The following is a 20,861-nucleotide window of genomic DNA, read 5'->3' as shown; positions in this document are numbered from 1 at the left end:
GATTGCCAGACACAGTGAGAGTGACGGGTTCCGTGATGTGTGTGATGTTGGGAAGAATCTGGCCATTGAGTGCGTGGACGGCAATGTTGTTGGTGAGGGGAAGAAGGGAAACATGAAACTGATGAGCAAAACTAGAATCCAAAAAATTACCTTCAGCCCCAGAGTCCAACAGTGCAGTGCAGTGATGATCCTGGTTTGACCATCTGAGCCTAATCGGAAGGAGCGTGGAGGTAGCACTGGATGAGGTCTTCGCAGCGGAAATCCCACCCGACAGTAGCCTCAGATTTACTGCCGGGCTGGACCTTTTACCGCAGTTGTAAGCATAATGTCCAGCGGTTCCACAGTATAAGCAAAGGCCCTGGGACTTCCGCCTCTCCTTCTCCTCCCGAGAAAGCCGAGCTCGACCCACCTGCATAGGCTCGTGATCGTAGGTAGAGCTGACCGCGTCACTGCCGCTGGCTCGAGCAGGTGTTCCCTCCCCAAGGGGGAACCGAGCGGGTAAGCACCGCCGCTCGGCTCTGGAGAGAAACGAGAATCCACCCGCAAAGCCAAGTCAATAAGGCCGTTGAGGCTGGTGGGCAGGTCCAGGGCATAGATCTCACGTTGGATGCAATCAGCCAGCCCATGCAGTAACATATCCCACTGCGCCTCCTCGTTCCAGTTACACTCCGCCGCCAGGGTGCGGAACTCGATGGAATAATCCGCGACGGATCTCTCCCCCTGTCGGAGATCCGCCAAGACTTGCGCGGCCTCTCTCCCCGCGACCGCGCGGTCAAACACCCTCTTCATCTCAGCGGAGAGTGTAACGAACGAGGCAACACAGGGATCTTGATTTTCCCACACCGCCGTTCCCCACAGTGCCGCCCTCCCCGACAGCAGGGTGAGCACGAACGCTACCTTGCTTTCCTCACTAGCGAATGTACGGGGTTGCAGAGCAAAGTGCATGGAACATCTAGTGAGGAAAGCTCGGCAGAAGTTCGGCTCACCGTTGTAGAGTTCTGGGGTGGGAAGGCGGGGCTCGGATGACGTTGAAGCGCTGGATGGTGGTGGGGAAGTAGATGACGTGGGCGGTGTGGGTGGCGCAGCGGGAAGTTGCATGTGTTGGATTCGCTGAGCGAGCTCGGACACCTGCCCCGCGAGACTACGGATCGCCTGACCCATAGTCTGTTCCTGGCTGTCCATCCGAGAGATACATGCTTGCATGAAATCCGCCGTGGTGGGTTGAGGGGATCCTGCTGCTTCCATGTGGTCAGATGATTCTGTGACGTGCGGGAAAAGATGAGGAAGCAAATGCAGATGAATGAAGATTTAATAAACAAACGTGAATGATACAGACAACAGGTGAAGTGCGATCTCTCGGATGGGCGAGGCAGGGGCTAGATGGTCGTGACGTGATGAGCAGTGAAGTCCTGAGCGGGTGAGTCCTGGGGATGCGTGGTGAATAATCCAGACAGAGAAGTACACGAAGACACAAACGACATCCAACGAAGACTCCAACTCGAACTCACAAAGACACACACAGCAAAGGTCCGGGAAACAATCATCTGACAGAGGAAGAGAGACAGCGGTGAGTGTAAGTAGAGTGAGATGATGAGCGGCACCTGGTGCGGGACTGATTGGCAGCTGATGAGTGAGCATGACGTACAACACAACAAAACACAGATCACGAGACCTGAGAACACAGCTGATCTGTGTACCGTGACAAAAGATGCATTAAAAAACCCTTATACTCACTTCTGCTGTGAGTGAAGCTGCATCACGAAACGATTCACACAAACAAAGTCACTTATGTAGATCTATGGTAGATCGGGATCTGCGCTTTCGTTTTAAAAATGAAAGTAACATTATCCTCTGCATCTTCAGCGGCTCAGATGTCGGGAGTAAATGACTACTGCTATATTCATTATTACATACAAACAACAGAACACCTCAATCGCTCAATCTTAGACATTCTTGTCTTCCACTGCACCTGAGTCACACAATGGCGATCGGAGTCAGACTGTTTCAGCTCGGTGAGGGCGGGTCTAAGGTAAGGCGCTCATGTCAATCAACTATCGTGGGAGAGGCCTCTGTCACTGTGCCTTCACACCGACAAGAAGCTGAGAATGAGCTGATTTTAAAAAGGGGATATTAAAGATTAAAAAAATACCACTGGGTGGATTTTTATCATTGTAGGGTGGTTGTGTACACAAACTGGCAACACACATTAATGTTCAAACAACACGTGTAAGTGAGTTTTGCAGCCAATGACCCCCTTAATTTGTGAAGATAAACGAAGGTCTTACAGGTTTGGAACGACATGACAGTAAGTAATTAATGACAGAATTTAGATTTTTGGGTGAACTATTCCTTTAAGGAAGGGGTGCTGTCACTTTAAGAGTCAAAAGTGAATTTACAGGAAACACAAAATTAGCCTGCGCCTCCTGACAATACACTCTAAAAACACTGGGTTAAAAACAATCCTATATATTTATTTATTTTTGGGCAAACCCAGTGGTCTTTTACAAAGCGGCACCGAATGCTAGTTCCTCTGAATCTTTCTTTTACACAACATTGACTTTCACGCTTCCTTAACAAGCCTGACTTCTCGTTTTTGCAGGGTGGGATGTCTGTTGATTTACCCATTAATTTTTACAATACTAGCTATTTTTGCCTCATATACGTGAATTAGTATTTTCAGATTAACCGTTGTTACTCTCTTTCCAACGTAATGGAGCTGGAACTCGTGGCAAGTGTGATGCTGAATTCCGACTCCCTGACAAATTAATACTGCTCTCAACAAACCAATTACCTGATTGCCTAATCCATACTCCATCCTTAATCCCACTGGTTTTAAAATAAATAAATAAATAAATAAATAAACAAACAAAACAATATGAGTATATGCTAAATACAATATGGCACAATTTCTTCGATTTGGTTAAATCAGAAAGTTACAGCTGAAAATGTCTTGTTTGTTGATCATTGCGGAAAATAGGTTTGACACCTAAATTTCTATTTAACAGAAAGGGCCTAATGTGTTTTTCAAAGAAAAAGGAATTACCATTTCCTCACTATGACTTCCTGTTTCCTTAGGTTGAAGTGGATTTGGCAATATTGATGGAAATTACATTTTTGCATTATTATTTATATGCTAGCAGTAAATGTGCTATAAAAATAAAAAAATAACCACAGAAGAGTATCAGTTCAGATTTGTTTTATTACTATTTATGCTGCAATCAATAATTTCAACAAACCAGTGTGTGACAATGACACATTATTGCTTTCTCCTGCAGAAGTGTGTCAAAGAACTTATGTAATTGGTACCACAAAAAATGTTCCTTTAGATTTACTTGCAGATGTACAAAGAAGTTTGCAATATTTTAAGATGGAAGTGGCTGAACATAATATGTACCTAGCACAAGTTAATGAAACAGTTTAACACGAAGTGAAATCTATTAATGTGTAATTCGTAACTTGGAGTGAAACCAGTTATAACAGTCTGTAATGCAGTTCAAGGTATAATCTAGAGAGGAAGAAAATGTGGCAATACAATGAAAAAAAGACAACATGACATTCAAAAATCAATAATGCCTAACCGACCAAAACAATTCCACCCACTAATATGTTTTTAGCGTAAAATGATACTGATTTTGATTGCTTCATGATGCAATTACCACCAACTGCTTGTGCAACAAACACTTTTCTTTTTAATAACAATTTTTATCCCAAACCGCTACAAACCTTAAACCTACAAAATTAGAGTTCTTATCCTATAAGATCTTTTGCTTTTAGATTTGTCAGTCTGTACTGTCAGAATTTAGAATTTTCATTTGCTGTTACTCCACTGCCTCAGGATGTCCTCTCCTGCTTGCAGGGTTGAGTCTTCCTATTCATATTGACAAAAATATGAATTCAATTATATAAACAACATTTGAACAAGGTGACCAGATCACAATAGCAATCACTTTTAGCAACAAATAAATAGATAAAACTGTTTAAATTTTATGTTCTGCATTTGTGGTAAAAAAATACCTTAACGAAGCAGAATCGGATGTATTTCTGGAATTCGCCTCTGTGTTCAGGGCTGTAGAATGCAGACACAGGGATAGTGGCCAGTCCCTATTCAGAAGTGAAGAACTTTAACGTATTTTGCTCACAGATGTCGCTATATGAAAAGATGTTTTAGCTTACCTTTTCTTTTATTAGCCATTTCACAAATCTGTAGTCATATGGTTCATCTATAATACTGGGCTCAGTAAGGTCAACATCTTAAAGAAAAACATTTAAAAATGAGAAGCAGCATTAAAAACAAACTTTATTTTGAAATAATCATTACAGAGTGTAGCCTTTGTGTACTATGATTTCTCATATTATGTAGATTCCCTTACTCATGGAAAAACTGGAAAATATCAGGGTGTTTTAAACTTTTCCCGGAAATTATTACAATCTTAAATTCTATAAATATTCTATAATATACACTACCAGTCAAAAGTTTTTAAACAGTAAGAATTTTTAACGTTTTTTAAAGAAGTCTCTTCTGCTCACCAAGTGCGCATTTACTGGATCCAAAGTACAGCAAAAACAGTAAAATTTTAAAATATTTATACTATTTTTCTATTTAAATATATAATTTATTCCTGTGATTTAAGCTGAATTTTTAGCATCATTACTCCAGTCACACGATCCTTTAGCAATCATTCTAATATTCTGATTTGCTGCTTACAAAACAATTATTATTATGTTGAAACAGCGTAGAAGTTTACAGAGTAGATTTTTTTTCAGGTTTCTTTGATGAAACAACTCCTGACTCCAAGCTTTTGAATGGTATAGTGTATAATAATTCAAAAGCTTTTTATTTTAGATAAAGGCTGATCTTTGGATCTTTCTTTGGAACCCTTTTAAATATTGATTTATTCTGAAGGATTGTGTGACACTGAAGACTGGAGTAAATTTAGCTTTGATCACAGAAATAAATTACATTTTAAAAAACATATTCAAATAGAAAACAGTTATTTAAGTAGTTAAAATATTTCAAAATTTGACTGTTTTCGCTGTTCTTTGGAAAAAAATAAATGCAGGCTTGGTGAGCAGAAGAGACGTCTTTAAAAAAAACATTAGAAATCCTACTGTTCAAAAACTTTTGACTGGTAGTGTATATAATAGGTGCAAACTCTATAAAATTATTTTTAAATATCTTTATCCATTAAACATGGAAAAAAGTATGGCAACAGGAAATGATCAGTTTATTACTATAAAAGGAGAGAATAATTACCAAACTCTAGAGGAACATTTTGAAAACAAAAACATAAAAGCACCTCATCTCAGGAAATCTCAGATAAAAACTATATATATATTTGTATAATACATACATCTAATATTTTGCTCTATGTTTTTTCTCTGTTACTTACTAAGATTTGAGATATCTGCGATCATGAAGTACCCTCCCTGGGGTAGTATAGGTTTTAGGCCAACACTCTTCAGACAATCTGCCAGCCTCAGTCGCTTTTCATGAAGAAGTTTGGGTAACTGCTGGAAATAACTTTCCTCTGTTCCAAAAACATCATATTCCCTTTGAAAACCTACTGCTACAGCCTCCTTAAAAACAACATTAGACAATGTCAGCCTACTGAAAAAAATGACACACACTTTACCCCTAAAACAAAGGGGCATTGTTTTACCTGGGCAGCTGTGGCACAGTGATACACTGAGTTCTGATGGACGGTTTTTAAGTGCTTCAGGATATGGCCTGATCCTATTGCCCAACCCACCTACATTAAAAGAATAGAGTTATTATGGCATTAAAATAGTACTGTCAGGATTTACTAAAGACGTGCAGCTGAGAATTAGAATTAGCGCTGAAAAAGCTTGGACACGGTTATTTTTGCGCCTGATCTTATTGAATATGCATTTGTAGTAGTTTATCTTTCCGACACAAAATTGATGGGAGGAGAGTATTAAAATGAATCACGCAACGTGATTTACTAAAATTTGTGCTCGTCAAATTGCTGGAATTTTTTACACCATTATTTAACACCAAAAAAAGCACCTTTTAAAGCAGGCATAATTTGTGCTGCTCTTGGTAGATTGCGCTGGTCATTATGGAATGAGTGTTATGTTATGTGTGCATTGACAGTAAATCACACACAGAATTTTCCCCTCCCATCTGCGCTTTTATGGAATTGCACTCTAATGTTAATTTGCCATTTATTGAATCTGGCCCTAAATCCTGTTAAATTTGACCAGCTCACCTTCCATCCTGTGGCACTAAAAGTTTTGCCTGCACTCCCAATGGTGACAGTGCGTTCCCACATACCTGGCAGACTGGCTGTTAAAAAAAAAAAGTTGTGCTAATTTAAAAGTCCACAAAATTGTGGCTAATTGCATTACCTGCCAGTTCTGCTCTTACCGATTTTCACATGTTTTGTTCCATCGTATGTGAGCCACTCATACACCTCGTCGCTGATGCAAATAACATCATGTTTAACGCACAAGTCAGCAATTATCTGAAGTTCCTCCCGCTGATAGACCTGCAAAAAAAAAATCACAGTTAGGGTTAGTCTGAACATAAATGTCTCTGTGGTACAAATTGTACCTACTAAGCTGAAAAACTCAATTTCAGCTCAGTTTGAGTTTACATTTTTATATTAATTACTTTCCATTCAAAGATTTGTGGTCAGTAAGATTTTTTTGAAGAAATGAATACTTTTATTTAGCAACAGTGCATTAAATTGATCAACAGATTACATTTAAAACAAATGCTATCAGGAAAATGCATGAAAATAATAAGCAGAACTGTTTACAACATTTATTATTAATAATAATAAGACACTGAAGACTGTGGTAAAGAAAAATTCAGCATTGCTATCACAGAAATGAATTATTCTTATTATATTAAAAATAGAAAAGAGTTATTTTAAATTGAAATAATATGTCACAATATTACTGCTTTTACTGTATTTTTGATCAAATAAATGCAGACTTGGGGTCATTCTACAGAAATGTCTACTTTTGATATGGCTTAAAATGTATTTCTTTTTCTAACATTTAAACTTAGACCACATTATTATATTAACTGTTCACTTCTGTTCCTTTTATCTTATTCTTTGGCAATAATGACTTTTTTTAATGAAATATTATTTCTAGATTTCTTGTTTCAGCACAAGTAGACATAATGCAAGAAATAAAAAGATTACGTTTTATTTATTTTATGTGACAAAACACAGTAACACCAGTGACACAATGAATCACCAGTGACCAGTAACAATTTTCATGAAAAATGAATTTTACATAATGGCTGCTGCAAGGTATCAAACCACATGTTGTCAATCATGGTATACTCACTAAATTAGGTTTAATCCATTTGTATTCTAGTTTTTTTTTTACAATTCCCTAACAATAAAGTAGGTCACACCAGTGACCTCAACTAAAATCATGAGATAAATGAGAACATTTCTGATCACTAAAAAGTTACAGTGGGCTTATCATTGGCCTTTCTTCATAGATCTTCAGAAAATAGGAAGAAGGAGGTCAAGTAATATCATCAGTGTGATTTTTATTTTAAAATAAAAGATTTTTTGGTAAACGGTAACAGCAGTGACACAACTCCAGTGTACCACTATTTTCATTATATATTTTATCATATCTTTTGCTATGAGCTTTTTGTTTTTTAATGCCATTTATATTATATATTTGATAGTTAAGAATACATTATTGTATTTTAAATGGTAGAAAAACCTGTTTTTGACTTCAAAATAAAGCACTTTCCCTGTGTACATGGCTGCGGGCCCGAGCAGTTTTGTGGTGCTTGGAATTCGATATAATTAATAAAAAATGTTGATGGCTCAAGAAGGTGTAATTGTTCATAACACACCATTTCATTTTGAGATTTAAAGAAATTGTAACCCTGAAGTGTTTTTCAAGAGTAATATTTCTGTAAAGGCTAGGGACAGAGAATTGCATTCTCATTACTGTAACACCTGCCTATCCAGATACAAAGATGTTTTTAATTAATAGTATTTTTTTCCATTACTGATTACTAATAAGGGCTTAATTTATCATGTAAATAATATATATTGTCAGGATGAAAAAATCGAAATAGTATTTAAAAAGACGTAATTTATTTGCAAACAGTCGATTTTATTACTATTTTATTAAATTATTTAGATTTGGCATGAAATATGACCCAGCCATTTATTGACAGTGTTCGTGAAATACACTCAAAATATTTTGGTGACTGACTTACCTTGCCAAGAGGGTTATTGGGAGTGTTAATGACAATGGCTTTGGTACGAGGACTAAATTTACTCGCCAATTCCTCAGGAGACAACACCCAGTCAGCACTGGACAGAACGGGACCACAGCCTTCCCTCTGTCAATACACAGCTAATATTAGTCAAAAGAAACATTTTAATCTCGAATCTCAAATTGTCACGTGATACATACTGGTTTAAGGGGCACATATATAGCTGTTCCTCCTGCCATCATTACCATTGGCTGATAACAGTCAAAGAATGGCTCCACAATAATCACCTGCACCGAAAAAAGAAAAAGGGGCATCTGATACCACATATTGAGTGACTTTTTTATTTTCTACTAACAATTTAATGTTCTGAATGCAAATGCTGTCTTAATGAAGTAACTTTACCTCATCACCCTCATCAATAAGTGCCTGGAAGGCGCAGAAAAGCGCTTGATATGCTCCTACAGAAATTAAGACATCCTCCATTGGGTCTATTTCCTGGCCAACAATCCTACTGAAGAACTTGGCAAGGATCTTCACAAGATTTGGGTGGCCCTGTATGATCGCATATTAGCAAAGCTTTACTGATATAGGTACTTGTTATATTATGCAGTGGTTGCACATTTACTAAACAAACTGCAAATTGAAAGTGAGCAAAAGACTATTTAATGACTTACGAAAGCACGCGTGTACTGGTGCATGGAGAAGCTTCCATTCAGAGCATTGCAGAAGGCCTCCCGAATGAAACTAGGAGGGGAGAAATCAGGGAACCCCTGACCCAGGTTCACAGCCTTATAGTCAGCAGCCAGCTGAGTGAATTCCACCCTACAGATGACACACACAAAATGAATAAACACTAAAATGAGCAAAAAAAGGTTAATTTACTTAAATGTGTGGGAGTAGTAAGATATTCTTCAGGTAAATCTAATTTCGCTGTTCAGGTATGTGCCATAAAGTTAGAATATCGAGGGGAAGTCCGTTTATTTTAATTGTGTCAAAAAGTGAAACTTGCATGTTATATTAGTTCACTACACACAAAGTGAAATATTTCAAGCCTGTATTTGTTTCAATTTTGATGATTATGGATTAAAGACAAAAACAAACAAACAAAAAAACAAAAACAAATCCAGAATTTGTTTACAAAATTAGAATATTTCATGTGACCAATAAAAAAGGATCTTAAACACATGTTGGCCTTCTGAAAAGTGTGTTAATGTACTGTATTATGTCCTCAGTACTTTCTTGGGCCTCCTAATCACAGTATCAAGGCTGCGTGGCATGGAGGCGATCAGCCTTTGACACAGTTGAGGTGTTATGGTAGTCCAAGTTGCTTTGATATTGGCCTTCAGCTCGTCTGCATTTCGGGGTCTCTGTTCCCTTATCTTCCTTTGGATAATACCCCTTAGATTTTCAATAGGGTTTAAGTCAGGCGAGTTTGCCGGCCAATCAAGTTCAGTTATTCCATGGCTAATAACCAGGTACTGGTAGTTTTGCTTTTTTGGGCAGGTGCCAAATTCTGCTGGAAAATAAAATCATCATCTCCAAAAAGCTTGTCGGCAGCAGGAAGCATGAAGTGCACTAAAATATCCTGGCAGACAGCTGCGGTGACTGTGGACTTGATAAAAGACAATGGACCCACACCAGCAGATGACATGGCTCCCCAAACATCACTGACTGTGGAAACTTCACACTGGACTTTAAGCAGCTTGACTTTTGTGCCTCTCCGGTCTTCCTCCAGACTCTGGGACCTTGATTTCCAAAGGAAATGTAAATCATTTGTCATGCAGACGTCTGTATGTGGTGGTTCTTGATGCACTGACACCAGCCTCAGTCCACTCAGTCCACAGTCCACTCCTTATGAAGCTCCCCCAGGTTTCTGAACCGCCCTTGATTGACAATCCTCTCAAGGCTACGGTCATCCCTGTCACTTGTGCACCCTTTTCCCTTCCTCTTAACAATGTTAATATACTTCGATACTGCGCTCTGTGAGCATCAAGCTTCTTTTGCAATTGCTGTTTGAGACTTTTCCTCCTTATAGAGGGTGTCAATGATGGTCTTCTGCACAACCGTCACGTCAGCAGTCTTTCCCATGATTCTGAAGCCTACTAAAGCCAGACTGAGACAATTTTAATGCTGAGGAAACCTTTGCAGGAGTTTTGCGTTAATTCGCTGACTAGATTGGGACACATCATGGAGCCTACAATGTTGAACTTTGTCATGATATTCTAATTTTGTGAAATACAGATTTTTTAAAAATCTTTAATCCATAATCATTAAAATTGAAACAAATAAAGGCTTAAAATATTTCACTTTGAATAGCAGAATAGAAGAGTGGAATTGAATGGAAGATAGCTAATTGGCGCCATCTTGCGACTCAAAACTGTTATTGCGACTACCGATTTTAAAAATGGAGGACAGTACTCATTTTTCATACAAGCAAGCAGAAAAAGCTTTAGTAGCTAAAGCAATAAAACGAAATTAAAAAACGCAAAAACAAAATGATGAAAGAGAACTTAAACTAGAGGAAGACATTTATAGCTAAATACGTTAGCTGCTGAAAAAAAAAACAGCTAATACCAGCCTAGGCTGGTTGGCTGGTCTTAGCTGGTTTAAGCTAGAAGTAGCTGGTTTTAGCTGGTCTCCCAGCCTGGCCAGGCTGGTCAGGCTGGTTTTAGCTGGTGGTTTCCCAGCCTGACCAGCTAAGACCAGCCTGGCCAGGCTGGAAAAGTGGCCAAAACCCCTCTAAAACCAGCCTGCCTTCCAGCTATGACCAGCTAAAACCAGCCAACCAGCCTAGGCTGGTTTTAGCTGTTTTTTTCGCCAGGGAGGAGATTACATTGGTTGCATAATAATAATATACAAACAAACGACCAAAAAATTATATAAAAAAAATCTTAGCCATTCTAATAATTTAATAAAATAACTCAATATTTTACATTCATGTATTTACCTCTTTGGTAGGTATTGTATAATAAGCCGGATGTACAACACTAAATTGCTACAGTACCTATTAATACTTTCACTTTATTTATACGCCATGAAACTCAATTACCATATATTCTTGTCAATTCCTTCAAGCCTTCTCGCGTGCAATTTACGAGACATATTGGCCTGCGTAAGAAAAACATACAATAAAATAAAATTATTTTAAATGACTAAACCACAGCTTGATCATGCATAAGTGTAGAGATCGAGTATGAAATGTCTCATACCTTATTATGAAAACCTGCGTTTACTAAACTTATTGACAGCGAAGGTCCATTTACCGCCGCTCTTCTCCACATGCCAGTGTTTCAAAACACCTTTATTGCAGTCTTTCTGCTAAAGCAGTAAATCAGTAACACACATAGTAAGAGATTAGAAATAAGATTACAAATCTCTGGCATTTTAAGTGTCAACCTTTAAATGCCGTGCAGGCAATAACTTAGTGACAGCTTGTCTTGTCCTTGGGATTTAAAGATTCAAGAGACAAACGAAGCATCAAAATATTGTGGTAAATATCGATTTAAATGTAATTAAAAAAACGAATACACAGAACTTTGTGTTTTGCACCAGACCTTGCTCATTTACTTTATCCAGAGTCACATTCCCAAGACGTCACATTGACTCTTCAAGCGTTTTCCTCAGTCTGAGCCAATGAAACTGCGAGCAGAGCTCCTCAGCGGTACCGTTTGTTTTTGTAAGACTACTTCCGCTGTGGGCGGGGCCAGTGAGTGCTAACATTAACATTGACAATATTTACATGCTGTAATTTGTAATGAGAATTCTTATTGTACAATTTTAAACACACAGAATGGACAAAAAGGGAAAGATCTTTTGTTTCCTGACCTGATCCAAAGTACAGCAAAAACAGTCAAATTTTAAAATATTTTTACTATTTAAAATAAATGGTTTCTATTATATATATATATATATATATATATATATATATATATATATATATTTAAAAATGGAATTTATTCCTGTGATCAAAGCTAAACTTTCAACATCATTACTCCAGTCTTCAGTGTCACATGATACTTCAGAAATCATTCTAATATGCTGATTTGCTGTTCAAGAAACATTTATTATTATTATTATTATTATTATCAATATTTAAAACATTTGAGTACATTTTATTCGGGATTCTTTAATGAATAAAAAGATCTAAAGATCAGCATTTATCTGAAATAAAAAGCTTTTGTAACATTACGACATACCATTCAAAAGCTTGGAAATTATAGAAAAATGATAGAAATTAATACTTTTGCAAGGATGCTTTAAATTGTTTCAAAAGTGATGATAAATACACTTACGTTACAAAAGATTTCCGTTTCAGATAAATGCTGTTCCTCTGAGCTTTCTATTCATCAAAGAAATCCGAAAAAAATTCTACTCAGCTGTTTTCAACATAATAATGAAGTTTTTGAGCAGCAAATCAGAATATTAAAATGATTGTGACTGGAAAATTCAGCTTTGAAATCACAGAAATAAATAACATTTTGAAATATATTCAAATAGAAAACAGTTATTTTAAATAGTAAAAATATTTCAACTTTTTACTTTTTTTGCTGTACTTTGGATCAAATAAATGCAGGCTTGGTGAGCAGAAGAAACCTTAAAAATCTTTACAACATTAAAAATGGTAGTGTAACTTGTACACCATGAATATGGTTGGTTATGAGACAAATTGCTTATGTATCTATGGTAAGTCACTTTGAATAAAAGTGTCAGCTAAATGCAACATTAATGTGGTAAATGTAGATGAATGTCTTGGCGGAATAAGAAAAACACAAAATATGGACACAAAATATGCTCTTTATAAAGTTGACACCTTAAAAGACAACAGAAGACATTTCTTCACAATAAAACTGTGTGAAAATAGTTTCAGTATCTTTCAGTCCTAAACACAAGGCAAAGTCTTTTTTCTAAAAGAGCATTACCCTCAAATCCTCACTACTTTTTATCCTCTCTCTTTTATCTATAAGCTGGCCTTCTTGAGATCCCCAGGCAGCACACGACCCTTTTTCCTTGCCTTCTGCTTGCGTTTCTCCAACTTGGCATCCTTGCGTTTCTTAATATTCACTCTCCGCTTGTCTTGCCTCTTCTGCATCTTCTCCACGACATGCTGGCTCCTCTGCTCCCACTTCTTTTTTTGCTGAGCCTTCCTTTTCTCCTTCTTCTTCAATGATACACGTAAGAGTTCCTCGTTGTCTTTGATTTTCATGCCTTCAGCTTTGTAGAGAACATTGGACCACCTCATCTTCTCTTCCTCTTTTTCTGCTTTCCTTTCGTCCTTCTCTCTGAGCTCCTCCAGGTGTGCTTTCCTCGCCTCAATGCGTGTTAAAAGCTGCTTGTAGTTCTTGCCAGTGAGCGGAGTCAGCATTCCTTTTACTTTCCTTTTCTTTTTTTTCTCCACCAGCTTTGTTCCTTTGTCCACATAGTCTTCTCCAACCTCCATCTTGTTGAAGACTATGAAGCTCTGCTCCTTTTTGGCAGGCGTGCTTGACGAAGAGGCAGCTTGCAGTTGGGGCTTTTCTGTCTCTTTGTCCTCTTCTCCTGCCTGCAAAACTGCAGCATCTGCAGCATCTGCTAACTTTTTTATTCGAAACTCTTTCCTTTTCCTTTTCCGACGCTCCCTTTCTTGTTTTCGTTTCTCTCGTTTCTTCTTTACCTCCTCAGAGGATGGATCTTTAGGAGGGCCCTGGAAAAAAGCAGACATAAAGCCTTAGCTTAAAACCTCTTAAGTTTTTTTTTTTTTCATTTAATACTTTTAATTTAGCTTGTTTTTTTTTCTTCAGTTATAACAGATTCTCTGACCCATACAATTAAACATGGCATTTTTAAAGGGATAGTTCACCCAAAAAAAGAAAACTCTGTCATCATTTACTCGCCCTCAACCTGTATAGGTTTCATTATTATAAGATATTTTGCAGAATGAGGGCAACCAAACTGTTGTTGGCATTTACTGACTTCCATAGTATGGAAAATTTATTTGGAAGTCAATGGGTTTATTACTTGTAAAAGCTCAATTATGACTGATTTGCTGCAAAATCAAGATAAATTAAAAGCATTATATGAAGCAAAGTGAAGTAAGGTGATTCAGCATAATCACATTAATGGAAACCCTCAGTATTAAGACTCGTATGGCTTAATATAACTTAAATGATGTCTCTTACTAAAATATGTAGTAGAAAACCTAAGAAAGATGCACGTTATTTAAAAATCCACATCGTTTTATACATATTTTGGACTAGGGTGGGTGCCATTATTTTGATTATGTAGAACGGTTGCACTTTGTGTGCTACTGGCACTATCTGTTGCTATTTTTACCGCAACACAACTCAGAATAAGCAACCGGGGAAATAAAACACAGATACGATACCACATTGTGCAGCTTTTGGTTGTAATTTTTAGTCAAAAGGAACAACAGAAGCAATGCCAAGTCTTCACTGCTTTCTTAGCAATAAGAAGAAGAGAGAAGAATGGGAAGATGTCTGTGGATGAAAGAAACTTCCTAAAGATCCACATCTTTGTTTTCTCCACTTTAGCCCTCATGCCTTTGAGGCTTTTAGTAGACTGCAGATACTGAATGAGCTTATAAATGGCAAAGACAAGAAACATTAGATGCCATCCTGGCAGGATTTAAACATGTGGACACTTGTCATGACGCCACAGCCGCTTAAGGAGTTTCTCACGGCGGATTTCACTCGATAACTGGGTGCGTTTAGACTTTTTGTGGGGAAAATCAATTGGTACGGCATTTGGTTTAAGCCTGCGCTTACATCCATTGCCACTTGTAAGCTCTTTCAGTAGCTGTGGTCATCGTATCACTATTTTATTTTCCGAGTTGTGATGCAGTAAAAATAGCGTAGCTCAGTCCCAGTAGCTTACAGTACGCAACCATTCTACCCAATCAAAATAATTGCCCTCATTGTCCAAAATGTATATATGTAATATTTATATGTACAGTGCCCTCCACTAATATTGGCACCCTTAGTAAATATGAGCAAAGGTGACTGTGAAAATAAATCTGCATTGTTTATCCTTTAGATCTTTCATTTGAAAAATTCACAAAATTCTAAGCTTTCATTGAAGTAAAACGATGGAAAATGGGGGGGGGGGGGGGGGCGTCTCTTTATGAAATAGATGTTTTTCTCTAGTTCACGTTGGCCACAATTATTGGGACCCCTAAAAAATTTGTCTAAGTAAAATATCTCTAAAGTGTATTCCCATTAATATTAAAAAAAAATGTAGCACACCAGGGTGGCTAGGAGTATAAAATTGTCCAGCCATGACTTTCTGTTCCACAGGATTATAAATAAGAGGAACACAAAAGCCAAATTCCAAACCAAAGAATGTAGTTCTGATGTGCAGAACATGTGCAGAACAAGTTTGTTGAGCTTCACAAAATAGAAAGTGGCTGTAAGAAAAGAGCTAAAGAATTGAAAATCCCCATTCTCACCATCAGGGCAATAATTAAGAAGTTCCAATCAACTAAAGATGTTACAAATCTGCCTATAAGAGGATGTGTGTCTATATCATCCTAATGCATGATAAGGAGGAGAGTTTGAGTAGCCAAAGACTCTCCAAGAATCACAGTTGGAGAACTGCAGAGAATTGCTGAGTCTTGGGGTCAGAAAGCCTAAAATAAAATGATCAAACAGCCCCTATATCACCATATGTTGTTCCAGAGGGTTTCAAGAAAAAGTCCTCCTGGCTCCCCCAAAAACAAACTTCAACATATTCACTTATCAGACATGATTGGAACTTAAAACAAGACTGGCTTCTATGGTCAGATGAAACTAAAAATGAGCTTTTTGGCAGCTAACCCTCCAGATGGTTTTGGTGCAGACAGGGATAAAACCCCATGCCCACGGTTAAAAATACTGCTGGGTCATTAATGTTGTGGACCTATTTTTCTGCCGGAGGTCCTGGAGATCTTGTTTAGATACATGGCTTCATGGATTCTATCAAATACCAGCAGATAAAAAATCAAAACCTGACTGCCTCTGTTAGAAATCTTATAATGGGCCATGGTTGCATCTTCCAGCAGGACGATGACCCAAAACAAACATTAAAATCAACACAAAAATTGTGTCACTGAGCAAAGAATGAAGCTTCTACCATGGCCGTCCCAGTTCCCTTACCTGAACTCTGTATAGAAACTGAAGAGAAGCACCACCAACTTGAAGCTGGGAAGAGAGAGATTCTGTTTGAAGGAATGGCCTCTGATCTCTTGTGAGGTGTTCTCCAAACTCATTAGACATTGTTGGAGAAAACTCAGAACTGTTATCTTGGGAAAAGGACGTTGCCATAATTGGGTGCCAATAATAGTGGCCAACGTGAACTAAAGAAAAACATTTATTTCCTAATGATATTTCACCCCTAGGTTCTATTGATTCACTTCAACGACAGGTTAAAATTTTGTGAATTTTTTGAATGAAAGATCAAAAGGATAAATTATGCAGATTTATTTTCACATCCACCTTTGCTCATATTTACCAAGGGTGCCAATATTAGTGGATGGCACTGTATGTAAATAAGGCAAAAATGTCATTGATTTTCTACTATATATTTCAGTAAGAGACATCATTTACGTTATATTAAGCCTTAATACTCAGGGTTCCCCTTCAAACATTTAACAGTCCTTTGATCAAGATAAAACTTTTAGCCAATTTCAATATTTTAGTTCAACTTGAGCATGTACCTGCCCACGAGACTCCTCAATCTTCTGGTGAAGTCTCTGACGAAGAATGTCTACAGCATTAAACTCCTGCGATGTTCCACCTAACAGGAATCAGTAAAAATGCATTAACATTCAACTAGATTAAAAACATACTAAATGAACTACTAATCTCTCTTCACAAACTACTTTTTTACCCTCAGGCTTCTTCTGTGTCTCTAAAATCCCATTCTGGACAGTTTTTCTCTGAGCTGGAGGTGCTGCTGGCTCTGTGGTCTTTGGGACTGGTTTATTGTTGTTCGCACTCATGTTATCTCGTTTTGTTGGCTTTTTCTTGTTCTTCTTTTTCTTCTTTGGAGAAGCACCATCATTTACCCCACTGCCTTGAAATGGAACTAAAAGGGGAATGAATAAAACTTAATTAATTCTAATTAAATAAAGTTTTGTGTGTGTGTTTCTTCAATTGCTGACTTTGTTCTGTTTGTTTATTATTCACTAATTCATTATTATGCGATTAATTTTACCAAAGGGTCTTTTTTTTGGCTCCTGTTTGTGAGACACGCATACTTTACGGGTCAACTTCTCCAGGTAATCATACTTCGCAGCAAGGCTGGCCATGTTTCCTATTATAAATAAATTCACAAACAAATGAATACATACAGGCATTTTTTGTCATTACTAAACAGCTAAAAACAACATATTACCAACGATTTTACCAAAGTCGAAGAGTTGTGAAAGCTATGCAGTACTGTATGATAACAATAACAAATACGTCAATTAATTCATTTAATAAACGTATCATTTATTCGTTTGACTTTTACGGAATATTTACCTCGTCAGTGAAACGGCTGTGATGCGTTTCATCAGATGAGAAGGGTATAAAGGGATTTTTTTAGCTCCTTAGAAATGACAAACTCATTCGGATAACAGTCTTGAAATATGCACTAAATACAATATCCCTTTACATATAATACTGAATACAAATTCAGAAACATGCCCCACATGTGTACGACCTTGCGCATGCGCACGATAGCTCGGAATCCCCGGAAATGGTTACATTGAAAACATTCCCCCGAAAGCACAAGGCTTGAAGGCTAGGCTTGTTATGTAGTCGACCTGACAGTTGCTTGTTTAGGTTACAACAATTTCAGCTAACATGAGCAGTTTCAGATTAATGCTGATGTTCTCTAACAGCACATCTAAGATCATTCGTGGCAGTGTAAGTTGAGTTTCATATCCCCCTCATAAATCGGTTTGCCATTAAAATAAAGCTTAATAAAAACTCATCCTTGTCTGCTAAAGTGAAGTTCATTTGTTCTTTTCTCAGACTTTTATCTCACCAAAGAGGACCCTATTTGTGACACGACAGGGTTTATTCAGACGTCAGGATGCTCCAGTACTCCGGTGTAATTCTGTTTAGCTTGCTATCTTACTGTATTATTGATTGTTGACTAAACTAACCACATTACGGTTCAAAACTTTGAGGTCGGTAATAAGTCTCTTATGCTCGCCGTTGCTGCATTTGTTTAATCAAAATAATAGAGAGGAATATTACTACAATAAAAAATGTATTTATAACTCGATACGTATTTAATTTTAATGTAATGTATATCTGTGATATCAAAGATGAATTTTCAGCAGGCATTTTTCCGATTTATAGTATCACATGATCCTTCAGAAATTATTTTGGTGCTCAAGAAACATTTCTTGATATTATCATCAACGTATCAGTGTTAGATTGTGACTTTTGATCAATCTATTGCATCCTTGCTGAATAAAATGATTAATTTCTGTAATAATAATAATAATGAAAAAAAAAATGCTTACTCCACACTTTTTAATGGTAGTGTAAAATATGTTAGAGTGAGTTTCTAATATATATGTCTTTCTTTCAGACATTATGCTTGAGCAGTGAGGCCTGATGTGACTTTTAAAGTGTTCAGATGTATTTTCTACAGGTAACCTAGCCAGGTTTGGTCAACGGTCGAGTTCCACTGTTGCGGAAACCGGAAAAGGAGAAGACTCCTTCCTGAAGTGGTTTCTCTTGTTGATACCTGCCACAACCTTTTGTCTTGGAACATGGCAGGTACAGACATGTTACCTGATAAAAACCATAACGAAAACAGCAATTAGCTTTTTGTAAAAAGCTTCTATTTGATTTTGTAGGTGAGACGCAGAAAGTGGAAGTTGGAGCTGATCCGTGACCTTCAGAGCCTGACGACCTCAGAGCCTATCCCACTGCCTGTAGAGTGAGTCACATGTGCCACAATCTCTAGTGTTTATAAGATCACACGTTTTGATGAAATGGTGATGTAATTTGTGTGTGACGCAGGCCTATGGAAATTAAGCAGCTGGAGTACAGGCGAGTAAAGGTGCGTGGGCGCTTTGACCACTCCAAAGAGCTGTACGTCCTGCCCCGCTCCCCTGTGGACCCTGAGAGAGAGGCCCGGGAGGCAGGAAGAATTTCCTCCAGCGCGGAGAGTGGAGCTAATGTCATTACACCATTCTACTGTACTGATCTGGGGTACAAACACACTATTTGAATTCCACTTAAAGAGATAGTTCACCCAAAAATGAAAATTCTGTCATTAATTACTCACCCTCATGTCATTCCAAACCCAGCAAGACCTTTATTCATCTTCAGAACACAAATTAAGATATTTTTTATTGAAATCCGTGAGCTTTCTGAACCTGCATAGACAGCAATGCAACTGAAATGTTCCCAGGCCCAGAAATATAGTGTCTATGGAGGGTCAGAAAGCTCTCAGATTTCATTAAAAAAAATCTAAATGAAGGTCTTACAGGTTTGTAACCACATGAGAGTGAGTAATTAATGACAGAAATGTCATTTTTGGGTGAACTATCACTTTAATTACATACACTTGCTTTGGACTGTGATGTGGGTGTGTAAAAACTTTCTGGTCTTTTTTTTTAGGATCACTATCTTGGTGAACAGAGGTTATGTACCAAAAAGTAAGATCAGACCAGAAACCAGGACAAAGGGACAGGTAATACTGTTTCTTAATCTCTTCTGAATCAAATCCAGGAATTTTTTGTTTTCTTATATTCATTTCATATTACATTTCTTAATCTTTATAAATGTTAAAAATATTTTCTAAAAGGTGACTGAAGATGTGGACGTGGTTGGTGTGGTGCGTTTAACTGAGCAGAGGAAACCATTCATCCCTCAAAATAATGTGGAGGCAAATAGGTGGCACTATCGTGACCTGGAGGCCATGGCGAAGATCACCGGTGCTGAGGAAATCTTCATTGATGCTGTGCTTGGTTAGAGCTGCTCTTAATACTGTTTGGTGACTATATGGTGTATAAATGAATGTGGGTGAGTGTGAAAATCTTGTCCCCCCCATTCAGACAGCACAATACCTGGTGGGCCAATAGGAGGGCAGACAAGAGTGACCTTGAGGAATGAACACATGCAATATGTCATCACATGGTTTGTTTAATTTTATGTTTTTTTTTTTTCAATTCCTGCATTACTATTGAATTGAAAAACTTGCTTAAAACAATTTATGGACCATTTAATTGTAAACTCAAAGATGAGCATGAAGTGAACTGTTCTTTGTTATTCTTCTCTTCTAGGTATGGATTGTGTGCTGCTACCTCCTACATGTGGTATGCAAAATTCATTAAGCGCATTGCTTTATGAGATATTGAGCACTTCACCCTAGTGGAATATATGCTTTAGAATAATCAAGATCTTATGTTGAACTTTAATGTTAATAAAAACATGGATTTGTCTAAAACCGTAATTAGTTTGTGAATGTGTATTACTTTAATGCATTACTTGGATGCAAAGACTTGTGAAAGGAAATCTAGCCTTTAGAGTTATTGTTCTTAGTCAGGGCACCATAGGATGAATTGTGTTAAATAAATACTAAAAACTGAAATACAGGTCCTTCTCAAAAAATTAGCATTTTGTGATAAAGTTCATTATTTTATGTAATGTACTGATAA

At 37.5% G+C, this 20,861-nt stretch overlaps 3 protein-coding genes across 6 annotated transcripts; 1 reads left to right on the top strand and 2 right to left on the bottom strand.

Annotated features, from left to right (window-relative positions):
- Positions 1 to 3,181: 3,181 nt before the first annotated feature.
- Positions 3,182 to 11,901, bottom strand: kyat1 (kynurenine aminotransferase 1). Of its 3 annotated transcripts, none has more exons than XM_073839985.1 (14): positions 11,779 to 11,901; positions 11,434 to 11,539; positions 11,274 to 11,332; positions 8,899 to 9,046; positions 8,627 to 8,776; positions 8,425 to 8,511; positions 8,225 to 8,350; positions 6,389 to 6,509; positions 6,231 to 6,307; positions 5,661 to 5,750; positions 5,391 to 5,577; positions 4,174 to 4,250; positions 4,015 to 4,101; positions 3,182 to 3,868 (listed from the first exon to the last, which is right to left on the bottom strand). In XM_073839985.1, the coding sequence occupies exons 2-14, from the start codon at positions 11,503 to 11,505 to the stop codon at positions 3,809 to 3,811; spliced, it is 1,341 nt and encodes a 446-aa protein (XP_073696086.1). In that variant the 5' UTR covers positions 11,506 to 11,539; positions 11,779 to 11,901; the 3' UTR covers positions 3,182 to 3,808. The 3 variants fall into 3 exon arrangements, with proteins under 3 accessions (XP_073696086.1, XP_073696084.1, XP_073696085.1); XM_073839983.1 differs by having other exon boundaries at positions 11,434 to 11,542; positions 11,779 to 11,884; XM_073839984.1 differs by lacking the exon at positions 11,779 to 11,901 and having other exon boundaries at positions 11,434 to 11,767.
- A 1,099-nt stretch (positions 11,902 to 13,000) lies between these two features.
- surf6 (surfeit 6) lies at positions 13,001 to 17,914 on the bottom strand. Of its 2 annotated transcripts, XM_073841219.1 has the most exons (6): positions 17,719 to 17,914; positions 17,411 to 17,509; positions 17,084 to 17,281; positions 16,911 to 16,990; positions 16,351 to 16,395; positions 13,001 to 13,904 (listed from the first exon to the last, which is right to left on the bottom strand). In XM_073841219.1, the coding sequence occupies exons 2-6, from the start codon at positions 17,502 to 17,504 to the stop codon at positions 13,182 to 13,184; spliced, it is 1,140 nt and encodes a 379-aa protein (XP_073697320.1). In that variant the 5' UTR covers positions 17,505 to 17,509; positions 17,719 to 17,914; the 3' UTR covers positions 13,001 to 13,181. The 2 variants fall into 2 exon arrangements, with proteins under 2 accessions (XP_073697320.1, XP_073697321.1); XM_073841220.1 differs by lacking the exon at positions 16,351 to 16,395.
- A 51-nt stretch (positions 17,915 to 17,965) lies between these two features.
- Positions 17,966 to 20,656, top strand: surf1 (SURF1 cytochrome c oxidase assembly factor). Its single transcript, XM_073841212.1, has 9 exons — positions 17,966 to 18,105; positions 18,214 to 18,292; positions 18,845 to 18,972; positions 19,053 to 19,135; positions 19,219 to 19,410; positions 19,822 to 19,894; positions 20,009 to 20,171; positions 20,259 to 20,340; positions 20,487 to 20,656. Exons 1-9 carry the CDS (start codon positions 18,043 to 18,045, stop codon positions 20,551 to 20,553), a joined length of 930 nt encoding a protein of 309 aa, XP_073697313.1. The 5' UTR covers positions 17,966 to 18,042; the 3' UTR covers positions 20,554 to 20,656.
- Positions 20,657 to 20,861: the final 205 nt, after the last annotated feature.

This window comes from Garra rufa, chromosome 5, assembly GCF_049309525.1.
Source record: "Garra rufa chromosome 5, GarRuf1.0, whole genome shotgun sequence".
Taxonomy (NCBI): Eukaryota; Metazoa; Chordata; class Actinopteri; order Cypriniformes; family Cyprinidae; genus Garra; species Garra rufa.
This window is presented reverse-complemented; position numbering and strand designations above follow the sequence as displayed.